Here is a 19,612-nt window from a genome sequence, read left to right as displayed (position 1 = left end):
CTCTTCCGTTCTGTGATTTCCAGGGAAACGTTAGATACAATGGGAGTACAAGATAGCATTGGTTATGATGCCTTACATTGGGATGGGTTAGATCCCTCCAGTTCATCATGATGAAGGAATTTCAGGAGTCATGAACTGCACTGTCTTGGTTTTAACTGCATCCTTCAGCCAGGCAGGACACATTAGTCAAACAAAAGGTTAGCACAATGTGGGACCCCCCCCACCCCCAAATTCTCTTCCTTCTGATTATTGAAGTGAGACCATGGATAAAATTACTAAGTCCCACTAAAGTCACAAAGGACCTGCTTAACATGCTGAAGTTAATATGGCTAAAGCAGCGGGAGGCTTGGACATTGGGATTCCCAGCAAGTTATCTGAGGCAGGATCTGTTGCCTCCTTAATGTAAATAGCTGCTTTAATACTCCTGGGCCGAACATCCTGTGGCGCAAGACTGCAGCCGCTCGAGCTCCTCAAGTTTAGTTTAGAGATACAGCTTGGAAACAGGTCCTTCGGCCCAATGAGTTCCCGCTGACCAATGATTGCCTGTACATTCCTTCTATTTCACACACTAAGGACAATCCACAGAAGCCAATTAATCTACCCGTTTATACATACATGTCTTTGGCATGTGGGATGAAATCGGAGCACATGGAGAAAACACACACGCTAACAGGGAGAATATGCAAACTCCCTACAGACAGCACCTGTAGTCAGGATAGAACCTGGGTCTCTAGCACCCTACGGCAGCAACACTATTGCTGTGCCAGCCTAAAGCATTGCCTTCAGCTTTCACAAGGCAACAGCTAGCCACTGCCTTTCTTACTGCACATGTTCAGTAAGCCCACTCCATCAACAGGTCTTACTTCCCCAGGTATCCAAAGCATCAGCCTCCACACCCTTCATTCAATATTGACAATTCCGACCCCCGACGCATGTGGCAAGGCATCCAGGCCATCACGGACTATAGACCCTCCAACACCACCCCCACGTCCAGCGACGCCTCCTTCCTTGAGGAGCTTAATCACTTCTATGGCCGCTTCGACAGGGACAATCTAGAGACAGCCATCAAGGCTGTGCTCCCTGCCGATCACCAACCCCTCACACTCACCCCCTACGACGTATGCGTGGCACTGAGTAGGACTAATGCACGTAAGGCTGCTGGCCCTGACGGCATCCCCGGGCGCATGCTCAGGGCCTGTGCTGCGCAGCTGACAGACGTCTGGACTGACATCTTCAACCTGCCACTTGCCCAAGCAGTTGTCCCCACGTGCCTTAAAACCACCTCCATCGTGCCAGTGTCAAAACACTCCACTGCGGCAAGCCTCAACGACTTCCGCCCAGTTGCACTTACCCCCATCATCACCAAGTGCTTCGAGAGGCTGGTCCTGGCACACCTCAAAAGCTGCCTACCCCCCCCACACTGGATCCCTATCAGTTTGCCTACCGCAAGAACAGGAGTACGGAGGATGCCATCTCAACGGCAATTCACTCTGCCCTCTCCCACCTCGACAACAGAGACACTTACGTAAGAATGCTGTTCATCGATTACAGCTCAGCATTCAACACCATTATACCATCTAAACTGATAACCAAACTCGGTAACCTGGGCATCGATCCCTCCCTCTGCAACTGGATACTGGACTTTCTAACCAACAGACCACAGTCTGTTAGGTTAGACAAGCACACCTCTTCAACCCTCACCCTGAACACCGGCGTTCCACAGGGCTGTGTGCTGAGCCCCCTCCTCTACTCCCTCTTCACCTATGACTGCACACCTGTACATGGTACTAACACCATCATCAAGTATGCAGATGATACAACGGTGATTGGCCTCATCGGCAACAACGATGAGTCGGCCTACAAGGAGGAGGTCCAGCACTTCGCAGCATGGTGCGCTGACAACAACCTGGCCCTTAACTCCAAGAAGACTAAGGTCTCATTGTAGACTCCAGGAAGTCCAGGGGCGGCACGCACATCCCCATCCACATTAACGGGACGGAGGTGGAACGTGTTTCTAGCTTCAGGTTCCTGGGTGTTAACATCTCCAATGACCTCTCTTGGACCCACAATACCTCAACTCTGATCAAGAAGGCTCACCTTATAACCATAACCTTACAGATGCTCGGAATGTAAACAAAAACCAGAACATGCTGGACTCACTCAACAGGTCAGGCAGCATCTGTAGAAGGAGAAACTGTTAACATTTCAGGTCTGGAAGTGTCCTGGAGCTAGAGTCATTAACACTTCCTACTCCTTCAGATTTTTCCTCACATGTTGAGTGTTTCCAACACTTTTTAGTTTTTGTCCAGGAAGAATAGTCTGGCTTTACAGATGATGATATTCTTACTGGGTTCCTAAAATGACGAATATTTAGTGCTAAATATCAATAGTGATGTGTCACCCGTACAAGGTAAACTGAGACGTTCTTCTGGAGTTTGTGCTCTGTCAGCATTGTTTGCTAGTTATAGAATACCCTTTGTCATGTTTAAAGGTTGATAGAAATGTCATAGTGTGCTAATGGACAACCAAGCAATCCAGTTACTCACTTGATCATATCCAGAGTATTCCAGAGGAAGAACAGGGCCCAAACTATTTGCTTGTTTTGCATCTCTTCTTGACTAGCTATAACCACAAAAAGGATCACGTTCCTCTCTGTCACCTGAAAACATAAGCTAGCAGCATTAACAAAGAATCCATAATGTTTTATTAATTGAGCCTGCAAACAAAGTTAATGATTAGGCATCTGGAAATTAAGACAATAACTTTAACTCTTGAAACTAACAATAAGAAATGCTGGAAATACTCTGCAGTTAGGTAGCATCTGTGGAGAGAAAAATTGTGTTTCTGGAAGATTACGTTTTATCAGAAACGGGAAAAGTAACACGAGTAAAGCCTTACAGCACCATAGACCCTGGTTCAATCCTGATATTGTGTCCTATCTATGTGGAGTTTGCATGTTTTCCCTTTGGAAAAAGGGCGGTCGGAGAACAAGGAGGGCAGTCGGAGAGTCCTCAAGAGCGAGGAAGGCCGTCGGAGAGCTACCCGACAGGGAGGGCTGCTGTGAACAATTGGGGATCCAGCGGGAGAGACTGCGGAGAACAAAGAGGGGACCCAGCGGAATGAGGGAGGAGGGGCAGTGGGGGGGTCGGTGCTGCTGCAACGGCAGGTAGTAGATGGGACTGTTCAGTGAACTTATGCAACTTTGTTGCCGCCAAAACATGGCGACACTTGTGTACTGCCTACGTGAGATCTACTATATCATTTTACCAGGTTGTATGCAAAACAAAGCATTTCATTGCATCTAGGTACTAGTGACAATAAAGTATCATTGATAGTGTGCGTTTCCTCTGGCTGCTCCAGTTTATTCCCACAACAGAAAGATGTGTAGGTCAGTATGTAACTGACCACTGTAAATTGCCACAAGTGTGCAGATCAGTGGTAAAATCAAGGGGGAGTTGATGAGGATGTGGGGAGATTTGTCTGAAATGCATTACCTGAAGGAAGAAGTACAATGGGTAGGATCTTTCAAAATGGAACTGGAGCTTAAAATGGAATTTGCAGGAAAAAAATTGGGAATTAAATGACAGACGAAAATGGATGCTGGCATATGTGTTGCTATGGGATTGCAAGAGAATGACAATTAAATGATGGGTGCAAATGGGTGATTGATGGTCGGTGCAGACTTGGTGGGCTGAAGGGCTGTTTACACACTGTACCTCTCAATGATTCTATGACTAAACATTTTAAAATTGCAGAGAAGGGGAGGGGTGGAGAGAACAAAGAACTTTGATGGGGTGAAGGCCAAGGGAGAATAATGCTATAAATGGTGTGGTGCCAGCTGCAAGAGGAGGATGAAGCTTGTTATTTGATCACCATATGCCTGGAGCAGGAGTAAATAAAGGAAATGAATGAGAGTGTTATCCTAGACCTTGCTTTCACACTTACTTCCGTTGCTATGAAATATTATTAATACATTGCCCAATCTTAATTACCTTCATCGGTAAAAAGTTTACTTTAACTAAGGCAGCTCGTACCAAATTGATGTTTGATGCTATTTGAAACCAGTTGGAAAGTTAATTTACTCAAGGCTTTCAGTAATCTGACACACGTTTAAGATAATTAGCAAAAACGCTGGAGAGAATTTTTTTCCAACATGGATGGTGGTTCTATGATGCACTACTTCACTACCTGAAGGATGAAGCATAATGTTTAGCATCATTCAAAAGGGAATGGGCTTTAAAATAAGGATTTGTTGGGAAAAATAGGGGAAAGGGATGATATACGAAGCTGCCTTTGCTGGCATATTTGTTGAAACATGATAGCGAGAGAGCACCACTGGAGTAACCACAGAGGGGTTTAGGACCACAATTCACCACACTGTTCATTTCTCAATTCCATGCCCAACATTAGAATGCATGCAGTTAGGCTCCATTGACCCATGCTGTTACATTTGAGATGCAACATTCAGATTTGTGAAGGGGCTGCTACTCTTCACGTTGTATATTAATGATTTGGATGAGGGGATTGAAGGCTTTGTGGCCAAGTTTGAGCATGATACAAAGCTAGGTGCAGGGGCAGGAATTGTAGAGAAAGAAGGGACTCTACAGAAGGACAGCTTGGGAGACTGGGCAGAGAAGTGGCAGATGGAATACAGAGTAGCAGTGTGGAGTCATGCATTTTGGTAGGAATAAAGGCAGATATTTTCTAAATGAGGAGATAATTCAAAAATCTGAGGTACAAAGGGACTTGGGAGTGCTGGTGCTGGATTCTCAAAAAGTTAATTTGCAAGTCAAATCGGTAGTAAGGAGGGCAAACACAATCCTAGCATTTATTTTGAGAGGACTAGAATACAAAAACAGGGTTGTAATGATGAGGGTTTATAAGATGCTGGTCAGATTGCATTTGGAGTATTGTGAACAATTTTGGGCCCGATATCCGAGGCAGGATCTGCTGGCGCTGGAGAGGGTCCAGAGGAAGTTTACGAGAATGAGTGGGCTAACATATTATGAGCGTTTGGTGGCACTGGGCCTCTACTCGCTGGAGTTGAGAAGGATGAGGGAGGACCTCATTGAATCTTACCAAATATTAAAAGGCTTGGATAGAGTGGATGTGGAAAGGATGTTTCCACCAGTGGGAGACTCTAGGGCCATAGGTCATAGCCTCATAATTGAAGGTCGTTCCTTTAGGAAGGAGATAAGGAGAATTTTATTTAGTCAGATGATGGTGAATCTGTGGAATTCAAAGAACGCTGTGGAGGCCGTCAATAGATATATTTAAGGTAGAGATAGATAGATTCTTAATTAGTATGGGTGTCAGGGTTTAAGGGGAGAAGGCAGGAGAATGGGGATAAAAAGGGAAGCTAGATCAGCCATGATAGAATGGCAGTAGACGATGGGCTGAATGGCCTAATACTGCTCCTATCACTAATTAACTTACAAACTATCTTTCCAAAATAACAATGCACTGAAATTATTTCAGAAAAAGTGTTATGCACAGTTTCAATGAACAGTTGGCAATGAACAGTCTTTGTAACAAGAATATGGGAATATATTCATAGGATTAAGACATGTTCTTTTTCTGGTGGTTATGCCGCGGTTACATCACAGGACAGATTGATTTGAGATGAGAATTTGTATAGAAGGAGTGGCAAATCCATTTGTTTCTTTAAATCCCAGCTATTAATAATCAGAAACTTCCATCGGTATGAACGGGAAGCTGAAGCCAACAGATGACGGCTTGTCTAACCAACACTGCTCTCGTCAACCAGTGGTTGTTCCCATACCATGCTGGGACTCAACACCAGGCCGAGTCCGTTCGGGCCATGGGAGGGAGGGAGGGAGGGAGGGAGGGAGGGAGGGAGGGAGGGAGGGAGGGAGGGAGGGAGGGACTGGACGGATGCCTCGGATGCACACGTTTCAAAGTGATTAACAAAGATCTTTTGGTCAATTCAGTAGATGGTGTTAACAGACAGTTCCAATAAAGATTAGAAAATGAGACACAAGGAACTGCAAGTGCTGGAATCTTGAGCAAAACACAAAGTGCTGGAGGAATTTGGCGGGTCAGTTAGAAGTTGTGGAGGAAATGAATAGGCAATGTTTTTGGTCGGGACCGTTAGCTTTAATCGGGTCCTGATTCAAAATGTCATCTCTACATTCCTTCCATAGATGCTGCCTGACCAGCTGAGTTCCTCCAACACTTTGTGTTTTGAAGAAGGGGGAATTGGGATGCATTGCTCTTTCAAAGATTGAATCGCCTGTGTGTGAGGTTCCATGACAGAGAAACTGTCAGAAGAAATAAATTCTGTTGCTATTGCTATGAGTATGTTGGAGGTCCCTTTCTTCATGAGGTTTGTCCAGATTCCATTTTTATGGAAATGTTTATTGCAAGTAAGCATACATTTTATATTGACTTTCACATTGTTCCAAGTAGCTATCGCAGGAATGCTTTTCAATGGACTTAATTTGTTTTTGAAACATATGCTAAAATGCACACAGGTATTTCAGACCTTGCTTTCCTACCTGTAAGAATCGGAGAAGAAATGGGCTTCGCTCGATGCCCGTGAGGACATGGATCACCTCCAGATTTGAGAGCAATTGGCAGGAACACATCACAGCTCCTAAGGCATAATACGTGTCCACAAAGCTGTCTAAAACAAAAGTCACAGCAGTGTTATTTCCTGGCCTGACAATTAGGTAGCACATCAAAACAGATGTTTTCATATTCATCACATCGATTGGCTACAGAGAAGCATTCATGGAGATCAGGCAGCGGAAAGACCACCGGTTCTCCTCAATAAGGAATACAATGTAAGGCAGGGAGTTGTCATAGACAGAGAAGGACAAGGTGGCACATTCTAACCTCAGGTCTTTTCCTGATATGAGCTCGGCTCAATAAAGTCGGCAGATTGTTAAGTGGTCTAGTAGCTGTCTGTTGGGGAACTTGGCCCTTACATACAGTACATGTATCTATTATTGTGTAGCTGGACCCCAGAAAGGTAATGACAACTTCCATCTGCATTCTGGGTAGGACCTTTGTCTTTGTCTTGCCCAAGTACTCCTTCAGTCCCTGATGCTAGAAAAAGTAAATTAAATCTGTACTGAACCAAATACAGTTCATAAGTTAGTGTTGTGTAGTGTTCAAGAGCTTGATGATTGTAGGATAAGCTATTCTTGAATTTGGTGGTCACGGTTTTCAGACTCTTATACCTTCATCCCAATGGTCAGAGTGAAATGAAAGTGTGTCCAGGGTGGTGTGCGTCTTTGATGATGCTGGCTGCCTTTGAGGCAGTGTCTTCTTTAGATCCCTTCTACATTGGGGAGATCAGTATCAATGATGTAACAGGCTGTGTCCACCATCCAATCAATCACATTCCCACCAACTAATGTTCGGAAACAGCTTGGGCGTTCCATCAAAAGACTGGATACTCGGTTTATACTCGCTAGAATTTAGAAGTTTGAGGGGGGATCTTATAGAAACTTACAAAATTCTTAAGGGGCTGGACAGGGTAGATGCAGGAAGTTTGTTCCCGATGTTGGGGAAGTCCAGAACAAGGGGTCACAGTTTAAGGATAAGGGGGAAATCTTTTAGGACCGAGATGAGGAAAACATTTTTCACACAGAGAGTGGTGAATCTCTGGAATTCTCTGCCACAGAAGGTAGTTGAGGCCAGTTCGTTGGCTATATTTAAGAGGGAGTTAGATGTGGCCCTTGTGGCTCAAGGTATGGAGAGAAGGCAGGTACAGGATACTGAGTTGGATGATCAGCCATGATCATATTGAATGGCGGTGCAGGCTCGAAGGGCCGAATGGCCTGCTCCTGCACCTATTTTCTATGTTTCTATGTGAGATTGGATCTGAACCATTATTGACCAACCAGGATTGATCACCATTAATCTCTATTGTGGAAAACAACTGTGAGGAACAAAGGAAATTCACCAAAGATAGACACAAAATGCAGTAGTAACTCAGCGGGACAGGCAGCATCTCTGGAAAGAAGGAATGGGTGATGTTTCAGGTCGAGACCCTTCAAATTGAGAGTCGGGGGTGAGGGAAACGAGAGGTATGGAAGGGTAAGGTGTGAAAACCACAGATCAAAGCAAACAATGATCAAGGAGATGTAGAATGGTTCATTGTTGCTTAGGGGAAGGTAACAACGAGGCATACAAACAGTAAAATTAATCAGGACAGTGGGAGGTGGATAGGGACAGGTGTTCCATCTCCTGTGGTTGCAGGGAAAAGTACCTAGGGAGAAGGTGGTTTGGGTGGGAAGGGATGAGTCAAGGGATATGAGGAGAAGGCAGGCACAGGTTATTCATAGGGGATGATCAGCCATGATCACAATGAATGGCGGTGCTGACTCAAAGGGCTGAATGGCCTCCTCCTGCACCTATTTTCTATGTTTCTAACCAGAGAGTTGAGGAGGGAACGGTCTCTGCAGAAAGGGGTGGAGATGGAAAGATGTGGCTCGTAGCGGGATTCCGTTGGAGGTAAACGGCACCCATTCCTTCTCTCCAGAGGTGCTGCCTATCCTGCACAGTTACTTTTGTGTCTATCTTTGGTGTAAACCAGAATCTGCTGTTCCTTCCTACACAAAAGTAATTCACTATCTGTCCTTGAGAAAGAAAACCTCCATTCCCCTCAGAAACAACAAATTACCAATAGGCATTGCTCTCTGTACCCGCATCAGCAAAGACTTACCTTTCCCAAATGTTAAGATTCTGGCTATTATGTTTGAGGATATCCATGAGTGCCCACAGAATTGTATGAGGTGATATGTCAAAAGATACACAATCTTCCATCCATATCTGAGAAAAAGAAAACACAAGCAATGCAAGATGCTTTTAATTTGTCCATTAAATTCATTTAGCAAAATGTAGGGCCAGAGATTGGAGCAGTGTAGTCGGGCACACAAGAAGCATTTATATCAAGTAACAATGTTACAACATTTTGAGATTTTAAAAATCAAGCCTGCAATTTATCCCATCAGATAAAGCATAAAAAGAAGTTTAATTTGACACCTAATTTACTTTCATATCTTCAGTATTAAAAAAGTTATGGCCATTTTCATACTCGGAAATTAGCATCTTGTTCCCTATTGCTTTTCCATTGACTTAATACAAAAGCTGTGATCAAGGACAGTCAAAAGCCCATAACTTTCTTAAAAATTAAGGGAACCGAAATACATTTTCAGTTATTATAGATTGAAGCATTCTGAAACAAATATTAAACAATCTTACTTGGATGACCTGAAATTAAAACATATAATTAGTTAGTTACTCAATTGTAGCTTATTACTAAATGCAATTACTAGATCTAAACATCTATCCATTTCTTAAGAAAAGATTAATATTTTTAAATAGCCTAAGTGTCCAAATAACATTCACACAATAATTCACAATATTACATGATTTTTAAATCTCATTGTCATGGATTTATAGGCCAAATGGAAGGAATTTAATGTTTAATTCCCGTAAATTAATGGCCATTTAAATCATCTTGCGAGTGGGATTCTGTGGAACGCGATCATTTGGAACGTTGCGGTTGCGGTGAATTTAAACCCCATATCGGCAGGAAAAACACTGCCGGTTCGTATGGGTCCTAAATCACCGTTTCGCAACGTAAAATGTGAATTAAAGGCATCTTAATAAGCACTTTTATACATAAAATAAACGGCTTTCCTTTACCTGTCCCGAACGTGAAATCCGTCCCCGTTGTCGGCGTTGACGGCTTTAGAAACTGATTTTTAAATTACTCCAGAGCTGAACTTGTCGGGCGTTTAAAAAAAAAAAAATTTCACAGAACGGTCGTCGGAACAATTCTTCAGCAAAAGCTTGCACTCCGAGAAAATATATCCAGGACAGGTAGGAGAAAAAATGCATTTTAACCCCTTCCCCCCCCCGCCTCAAAGGCACCAAAGTCACGCACACGGCCAGTGGCAGAACTGCAGCGCCGCTGAAGGTAAGTTTTGTAACATACCTATATCAAGAGGACTGGTATACAAAAACAGAGATGTAATGCTGAGGCACTATAAGGCGCTGGTCAGGCTGGATTTGGAGTACTGTGAGCAGATTTGGGCCCCATATCTGAAGAAGGATGTGCTGACTCTGGAGAAGATCCAGATGAGGTTTACAAGAATGATTCCAGGAATGAGTGGTTAATATACTGTATGATGAGCACTTGACAGCACTGGGCCTCTACTCGCTGGAGATTAGAATGTTGAGGGGTGTTCTCGTTGAAACTTACAAAATAATGAAAGGCATAAATAGAGTGGATGTGGGAATGATGTTTCCACTGGTGGGAGAGTCGAGGACCAGAGGTCATAGCCTCAAAAGTAAAGGGCGCTATTTTGGAAAGGAGGTGAGGAGGAACTTCTTTAGTCGGTAGTTAATCTGTGGAACTCATTGCCACAGGGGGCTGCAGAGGCCGTCAGTGGATATTTTTAGGGCAGAGATGGACAAATTCATGATTAGACTGGGTTATGGGTAGAAGGCAGGCAAATGGGATTAGGAGGCAGAGATCAGCCATGATTGAATGGCAGACACAATTTGAGATCACAATTTGAATGATGGCCAGTTGTCTCTTAGGAGTCTGAGGTTCCACTCATGAAACTAGTGGTTCATTCTTTAACCACGTGTTTTTTTTACTGTTTAAAACAAACCTAGAAATGGAAGATTATCTACCCCTGAAATAAATCACCATACAAATTATGTTTGCATTGTCAGTTGGTAATTAGTTTGGTTTAGTTTAGAGATACAATGTGGAAACAGGCCCTTTGGCCCACCGAATCCGCTCCGACCAGCAATCCCTGTAGATTAACCCTTATTAATTCATGCCATTTATAACCTTCATCACACACATGTGCATGCCACCCTTTACATGGTATCACGGTACTACACAAAGATTCTCTCTCAGACACACTAGTCAGTAAAGTCAGACGCAAGCAGCTGGCAGTTGGAATGTTCCTGTGTACTTAATGGAATAAAGTTGGATTTCACCATGAGTGTGTTTTTATTATTGGGCCGCCGATAAACATGGTGTCAGAATCTTGAATCACATCTCCAACTATTTTGCCTGAATTTATTTTAGTTTTTTTTTTTTCACCAAATAATGGATAGTTCCTTACGCAGACCAGATCATTTGGTGTTCGACAGTGATCTTGCTGAACGGTGGCGCATCTTTAAAGTGGAATTCGGGATTTTCATTGATGCTGCCCACCCTGCAGCTGCCCCCAGACTGTTGCGTCAATTCTCCTCAATGTGGCAGGCACAGGACACATGTTGTGACCCCGGCAGAGTCCATCAGACACCCGGTCTGCCTTCTCCGAAAGTTCAGAGACCTGTGCCAACTTCGCACCAACGTTATCATGGAGCACCTCAAGTTTTTTCCCTGCAACCAACAAGAGGGCAAAACGGTTGCATTGCATCCAGATGCCACTTCAGAGCATTGCATCCAGATGCCACTTCCAAGACCGCGATGTGCTTATCCGCGGCAGACTCGTATATGGCATCCTGAATGATAAGGTGAGAAATCAATTACTCCAGGATGAGGAGCTTACACTTGATAAGGTTGAATGTGCCTGCCGGGTTGCAGAATACACTGATACCCATACCAAAGCCTTGGGACTGAGGCCATCACTCTGTCTATGACGTCCATGCCTTCTATAGGACCCCATGACAAGCATTAACCCCTCAACAATTGCCTAAATCCCCAGGGAGGATAACTGATCATCTAGTCAATAACTGTGGTTATTGCGGGGGCTCTTACCTGAAATTTCATGAGAAATGCCCCGCTTATGGCAAATCCTGTCACTATTGTAAAAAGAAAGGCCACTTTATCCGGTGCTGCCGCGCTCGTGCCAACAGGGCCCAGTCACAACAATCTCTCTATGCACTTGAACCCACACTCTCCCACGAAGCATTGACTGAAACAGCAGAACCACAACCGCAGCACCTGCAAGAAGTCAGCCAAAACAGACATTCTTGTATTCCCGATTCTGTGGCTACAGACAGTGATCCCATGACAATGCTCAGTATCAACAACACCAAGGTTGCTGCTAAGATAGATACGGGGGCGAGATGTAATGTTATCTCGCTGGCAGATTTCCAAAGAATTCACAACAACGAAAATGTTCTGAAAACAATCTCGAAGTTACATCCATTTGGTGGGGGGGGGGGGGGGTAATTGCAACCAGTTGGTACAGTTACACTACAATGCCATCTGGCATCTCAAGTTTATAACTTGGAATTTTTTTATCGTAATAGGTGAAGTGCCCCTACTTCTGGGCAATGATGCATGCCGTAATATGAACCTAGTTTTCTTCGGCAAAACTGTATATCAGCTGTCGACCTCTCAAAGTCCTACCCAACAACTACTTGAACAATACAAAGACCTTTTTGACAATCAGCTGGGCAAGCTTCCCACAGAATACAGCATTGTAACTGACAAGGAAGTTATACCTGTCGTTCATTTTCCTCACAAAATCCCGCAAGCAATGAAGGACCGCGTCAAAGCTGAATTAGAATGGAATCACTGGGTGTAATAGCCCCTGTCAACGACCCCTCCTCCTGGGTCTCCACCGTGGTTGCAGCAGTCAAAAAGAACAAAGATGAAATAAGGATTTGCATCAACCCTTAGGATTTAAATACTGCTATCAATCGGCCGTACCACCCAATGCAGACGGTGGAAGAAGTCGCTGCTAACCTGGGTAAAGCCACAGTTTTTTCTGCCCTAGATGCAAAGAACTCATTTTGGCAAATGCCACTAGACCATGCATCCTCCATGTTCACCACATTCACGATGCCCTTCGGACGCTACCGATTTTAAGAATGCCATTTGGCATCAATTCAGCTAGTGAAGTTTTCCAGCGTACTACGGAACAACTCTTTGCTGGCTACCCATGTTACATAATTGTGGACGACATCCTGGTTACCGGGCGCAATGCACAAGAACATGACTCAACCCGAAACAGGTCCTAGATCATGCCAGGGAAGTAAATCTCAAACTCAACCCTTTCAAGTGCAGGTTTCGGGTCGACGAAGAGACTTATGTGGGCCACATATTCACCAACAACGGACTTAAGCCAGACACGTCGAAAACCATTGCCATCAACGAAATGCCAGCACCTACGGTTGTGACTGCTCTACAATGATTCTTAGGCGCGGTAAACTACCTTGGAAAATTAATCCCAAACTTCAGCGAGCTATCAGCCCCGCTGCGACAACTGACCCACAAGGATACACACTGGTCCTGGCACCAACACCAGCAGAGGGCATTTGTACCCTCAAACAACTAATGTCCTGCGCTCCAACCCTCGCATACTTTGATGCCAAATTACCCGTCACCCTCACCTGTGATGCCTCCCAGTATGGACTGGGTGCTGCTTGCCTACAAGATGACGGAAAGGGCTCCAGACCAGTTGCCTATACCTCCCGCACCATGACCGACACTGAACAGCGCCACGCTCAAATCGAAAAGGAGCTACTCGCAGTAACCTTTGCCTGCAAGAAATTCAAGGACTTTATCTTTGGCAACCCGATCTCGGTCAAAACCAATCACCAGCCCCTGGTCAGTATCCTCCATAAACCGATCCACACGGCACCAGCACGTTTACAACGCATGAAGATGGAACTACAGAGATATGACATCAGACTAACCTACAAACGCGGTAAGGACATGCACTAAGCTGACAACCTCTCACGGGCACCTCACCCAACCTGCGAAAAACACCTGTCTGATGATGAGCATGAGGGGTACACGGTTATGATGGTCGCCTGCCTCCCATCTGCCAGTTTAGACCTCCTAGTGTCAAAAACAGCTGCAGACGAAACACTACAATCGCTGACCATTTTTCCCTGCCCGTGATGAACTGGTCATTCAGAATGGCGTGATAATGAAAGGACACAAGGCGGTCATCCCGACGTCTCTTCACAGCAAGTACTTCGACATTGTCCATGGGGGCCATCCCGCTGCAGAAATAACCCTTCAACATGCGAAAGGAATGCTGTTCTGGCCAGACATGGCTAACTCCATTCTATAGAAGGTTGCAGCCTGCCCGATCTGCAATAGCTTGACCCCACACCAACAGAAACAACCACAGCACCCCCGCCCGACTTACCCTGGTCCACAGTAGCAGCCGACATCTTCGAGTGGCACGGCCAACAATACTTGGTTTTAGTTGATTCCTACTCAGGATGGTTTGAAATCGACCTGCTCAGTAGCCCAACCTTAGCCATGGTCATTCAGAAACTAACTCGTCACTTCTCTGTCCACGGAGCCCCCCTAAAGCTACTCTCAGACAATGGACCTCAGTTCTCCAGTCAGCTCTTCAGGAATTTCGTGAAAAACTGGGACTTTCACCACATTACCAGTAGCCCCGAGTACCCGCAGTCCAACGGCCTGGCTGAGCGTGCGGTAAAAAGTTCAAAATAACTAATGGAACGCTCACACAGTACCGGCTCTGATGTTTATCTCGACTTAGTCAACCTACGGAACATCATCCGCGACCCTCTCCTGGGATCTGCAGCCGAAAGGCTCATGTCACAGTGAACCCACTCCACCCTGCCTATGGCCAAGCAACTACTAGAACCACAAGTTCGTGCGCTGTCAGTTATCCATTCCCAGCTCCAAAGCCGCCGCAATATACAAAGAAAATACTATGATAAAACCAGCTCACCGCTTCAACCGCTCAACAAGGGACAGGTTGTCCATTTGTGCTCACTCTGAGGTTACGACCGTCTCGGAGTCATTCTGGGGTCCACCGCGGAACTATGCTCATACATGGTCATAGAAATATAGAAAATAGGTGCAGGAGGAGGCCACTCGGCCATTCGAGCCAGCACCGCCATTCATTGTGATCATGGCTGATCGTCCCCTATCAATAACCCGTGCCTGCCTTCTCCCCATATCCCTTGACTCCTTCCGGTTAATGAACCAGCACCTCCACGTCCTTACCCGGACCAGCCCGCTGGTCTACACTCACGCTCTGTGAATGCTGCTCCTGCGATTCCTCTGCCGGTGCCGGCGCCATCCCTGCCTTCCCCGGTGCCCCAATCACCACCGGTGTCTTCTCCTCCGCGTTCACCCGATAAGGGACTTGCTTCCCCAGCGAAGGATGAGGTGTCTGCTGGAGGTTATTATCGTACACGTGCAGGTCGTGTCTGCTAGCCAAACCCGCTAATTGGAAAATGTACTGGCTCTACCTGAACTGTGCATGACCTGTTTAGTTTTATGTGTCTCATATGCAGGAAAATAATAAATGCTGCAACTTATACTGGTGTTTTTATCTGCTCCACTAACCACTATATATGCTTTAACTCTCTAAGAGGAAGGATGTAGAATAACCCTTATTAATGCGGGCCTTTCATAACCTTCACCACACATATGTGCATGCCACCCTTTACATGGTATTACGGTACTACACAAAGACTCTCTCTCTCTCTCTCTCGTACACTAGTCAGTACAGCCAGATGCAAGAGCTGGCTGTTGGAATGTTCCTGCGTACTTAATGGAATAAAGTTGGATTTCACCATGAGTGTGTTTTTCCTTATAGGCCGCTGATAAACAATCCCCGCATATTAACACCACCTTACATGCATCAAGCCAATTAACCTACAAATCTGTACGTCTTTGGAGTGTGAGAGGAAACCAAAGATCTCAGAGAAAACCCATGCAGGTCACGGGGAGGACGTACAAACTCCGTACAGACAGCATCTATCGTCTGGATTGAACCTGGGTCACTGGTGCTATAAGGCAGTAGCTCTACCACTACACCACCGTGCCAACATTTTAGTGCTACAATTTCCTCCAAGATCTCTGAAATCCTTCAATAACATGGAATGGAATGAATGGCATGGTGGATATTTTAATGGGCACTGGAAACATTTCACGCACATCTTCCATGATTTATGTATTTTTCAAATGTTATGACCGAGAAAACCAATAAATTTAACAGATTTGTGAAATTAGGTATAGGTGAATTCTATTTGCAAGCATTGTCAGAAAAGGCCCTGAGCTTATTGCTGGCACTAAGGCACCCCTTCTCCCCACTATAACTAGAGCTGGCTGAGACTTGCCTTTGAACATCTCCAGATGTGGGCTTGTGACAAGTGGCACCTGATCTAAAATCACAAGGCCCCTCACAGCAACAGAATCTTGCATATCTTGTCGAGACATGAGCTGGCCAGGGCAAGCATGGGGAAGGTTACATTCTGCAAGCGCTTATCCTAATAAAAGACTATCGTTAAGCTTGGACTATTTCACACTCTCCATAGAAACGTTTTGTCAAATGACTCGACAAACCTTATCAAAATAAGGTTATTATAAGAGTTAGCAGCGTAAGAGGCATCAGTGTAGGCTGCAACACTAGCTCTACCGTGCAAGGGTTAATCATCAGATACCACATACAGACACTGGAACTGACAGGAACAATATAATTTTTCAAATTATACGTGGATCCTATTTATCAGTCATTAAGAAATAGGGAAAGGGCTGCCAAGAAACATTGCAAGGTTTGCATGTTGCAACTAGATGAGCTGCATTGTCTATTTTTATTTCAAATTTCCTGCCGGTAAATGATTTTGCGATTCATTCTCTACCTATGGCCAATGTTTGGCTGCAGCAACCCATTGCTCTTCTCCACTGACCAAAACCGCCTCCTCCACTAACTTCCCTGAAGAACAACAGGAGATTGGGATTGACACCTCCTGGATTTATCATCCAAATATCATTCAAATTTAGTCAATAGCATGAAAAGAGTACATTCAGCCCATCATGTCCATGCCGCCCAAGTTGGCATACTGGGCCAGTCTCATTCGCCTGCATTTGGCCATCCTCGAAACCTTTCCTATTCATATATCTGTCCAAATGTTTTTATGTCGTATTTGTATCCGCATGCGGGCATTTCTCATGAGACCAGCATTAATAGCCATACCTGACCATTCAGCCAAGTGGCTGAGGAGAGGACTCCTCACAAAAGATATCGACTTCTAACTTCAATGTGCACATACCCTCAGTGTTTGTGATTGAGTGAACTTCATTTGGAAGACCAAATATTGGCAAGGTTTTAACAACACACCCAGCAATTACTGCGAGTTGCTGGGAAATCACGCATCTTTTTTGGATAAATGACTGTTTAATAGAATAAATCTCTGGCTGTCAAATAAATTCAAACCTATACCCATGTAAAATATTGCAGGGAACTAGACATTAATGTAAGGAATCAATATTAAACTGTTGAGAGGAGAGTCCATCCTATTAATAATGCCTTTCACAGCTGCCTGTGGTTTTCCAAACATTAAACAGTGCCAGCTTAAAGTAAAGTAAAGTAAAGTAGCCTTTATTGTCATTCAGACCTTTCGGTCTGAACAAAATTTAGTTGCCTTGCAGTCATACATATAATGACAAAAACACACAATAAACACAAATTTAACATCCACCACAGTGAGTTCACCAGGCACCTCCTCACTGTGATGGAAGGCAAAAATCTTAAAGTCTTTGTCTCTTCCCTCCTTGTTCTCCCACTGCGCCGAGGCGATCCAGGCTTCGGATGTTGTGACCCCGCCGGGTGATGGTAAGTAAGTCAGTCCCGCGGCTGAATCCAAGCGCCGCGAATGGGCCGATTCAAACTCCGCGGCCCGGGGCGGTCGAAGTTGCCGAAGCTGCCGCCCTCCAGTCCAGCGGACGAAGCTGTTGTTGCGGGAACTCCGGAAAACAGGTCACCACCTGTGACCTGCGAGCTCCCGACGATGTCATCCACCGGGCCGATCCTCTGAGTTCTGGCCGCCGCTGCCGCCGGAACGCCACCGCTCCGAGGTCGGGTCGCCGCCGCCGCTGCCGCCGGAACGCCACTGCTTTGATTCGGGTCGCCGCTGCCGCTGGAACGCTGCCCCAGCTCCGAGACCGCCAGCTCTGCTATTAGGCCTCGGCGCAGACGGAGACAGGGGATACAACAAAAGAAGTCGCATCCCCCCCCGAAGGAAGAGACCGAAAACACGTTTCTCCCCCCCACCCACACACAACATAATAAAACCAAAAATTAACTAAAACAGGACAAAAGAACAAACAAAAAAAGAAAAAACAAACGGACTGCAGGCGAGCCGCAGCTGCTAAGGCAGCGCCGCCATCTTGAGGTGCCAGTTTTATAAGGGCACTGATTAAACAGTGCCAGCTTTATAAGGGCACTGATTCGCTGCCTATATCTTACCTTTAAATTTCACTGCATTACAAACCATGCCTTTAAGGCAACCACATCTATTGAGATGAAGGTATATCTGATCATCCCTTCTCTCAAATTGCTTGGATGAGAACCACTCCAAAGGCACTGAAGCTTGACACCATCTATTTGATTTTCCTCCCGTTTACCACCCAAAGCATTTAATCTCTCCTCCGTGCATATGCAAAGTGCACTGCAGTTAATCACCAGACTACTCCTTCCATACCTCCCAAACCTAGGACCTTTACTGCAAAAAATGACAAAGGCAGAAGGTACGGAGGTACACTCCCACCTGTGGGCACCCCCACAGTCACACACCATCCTAACTTTGAAATAAACCACCGGTCATTCATCATTACTGAGCCAAAACCATGGAGCTCCCACCTCGACAGCACAGTGCGAGCACTTTCACCAGAGGATAGAGGCATTCAAGAGGGCAGTTCATCACCAACTTCTCAAGGGCATTTGTGAATGTGCAATTAATGGTGCCAATGTGGCATCAACAAATAAAACAAAACAATGCCATCCAGAAAACAGTTCCTTGTGCAGTAAAGTGCTCCCTTAATACTGCTCTAATTTGTCAGCTATTGATGTGAAACACGAATGCAAAAGCTCCTGAGTTCGAGCAACAAAATGAGCTACAGCAAAGTGTTGGCTCTAAGTCGCACTTTATTAAATGTGTTAGAACTGATAAATGAATGCCGCTTGAGAGACCGGATCCAGAGTCTGTCAGGCATCCAGTAATAGAGCAGAAAGAGTCTTTTGTGCTGTTGCTAAGTAATTAATCAAGTAATCTTCCTCAGGGGTAGTTAACAATATAAAGTGTAACTATTTAGCTTCCCTTATGCAGAATGCAACTGAATTTTGTTGCATTAAATAATAACTGATAATGAAATCATCATTCAAATAGAAACATTCTAAAGATGGACACTAAAATATTACAACTATCTGGATGAAAAGGAAATAATGCAGCTTTGTAAGAAGGGCATGATGCCATTTTTACAGTTACAGTTTTACATTGCGTGTTCTGTTAGTAAAATATCATCTATGTTAATAACAAAATTATACCACAGGCAAACATGCTTTTAACATGGTTTATCATATCAAAATATCTGAAGAGCTTTGACATGTTCAATCTATTTATATATAGTGTTAACTCTTTTTAATGTAAGCCAACGGCAATAATACCATCAGCACAGGACTATTTAGAAGTTTGAACATAGAACAGTACAGCACAGGAACAGACACCTTGGCCTACAGTTAACATGCCAAACATGATGCCAAGATAAACTAATCGCATCTGCTTGTACATGCCCAATATTTCTCAATTCCTTGCACATCCAAAGGTCTATCCAAAAGCCTCTTAAATGCCAGTAACATGCCTGTCTACACCACAAATCCTGGCA

The 19,612-nt window shown here is 44.8% G+C and overlaps 1 protein-coding gene across 1 annotated transcript in view; it reads right to left on the bottom strand.

The window, feature by feature from the left end:
- hacd4 (3-hydroxyacyl-CoA dehydratase 4) overlaps positions 1-19,612 on the bottom strand; it is a 55,029-nt gene that overhangs the window by 20,152 nt on the left and 15,265 nt on the right. Inside the window, exons 2-4 of the mRNA XM_033017833.1 lie at positions 8,696-8,802; positions 6,519-6,646; positions 2,547-2,659 (exon numbers count right to left, since the gene is read on the bottom strand). Of these exons, the coding sequence (XP_032873724.1) occupies positions 2,547-2,659; positions 6,519-6,646; positions 8,696-8,802 (348 nt within the window). The remainder of the gene's footprint in view (positions 1-2,546; positions 2,660-6,518; positions 6,647-8,695; positions 8,803-19,612) is intronic.

The sequence above is a fragment of the Amblyraja radiata genome, chromosome 3 (assembly GCF_010909765.2).
Source record: "Amblyraja radiata isolate CabotCenter1 chromosome 3, sAmbRad1.1.pri, whole genome shotgun sequence".
Lineage (NCBI taxonomy): Eukaryota > Metazoa > Chordata > Chondrichthyes > Rajiformes > Rajidae > Amblyraja > Amblyraja radiata.
Note: the sequence above shows the minus strand (reverse complement) of the source record. Positions and strands in the feature narration are given on the sequence as shown.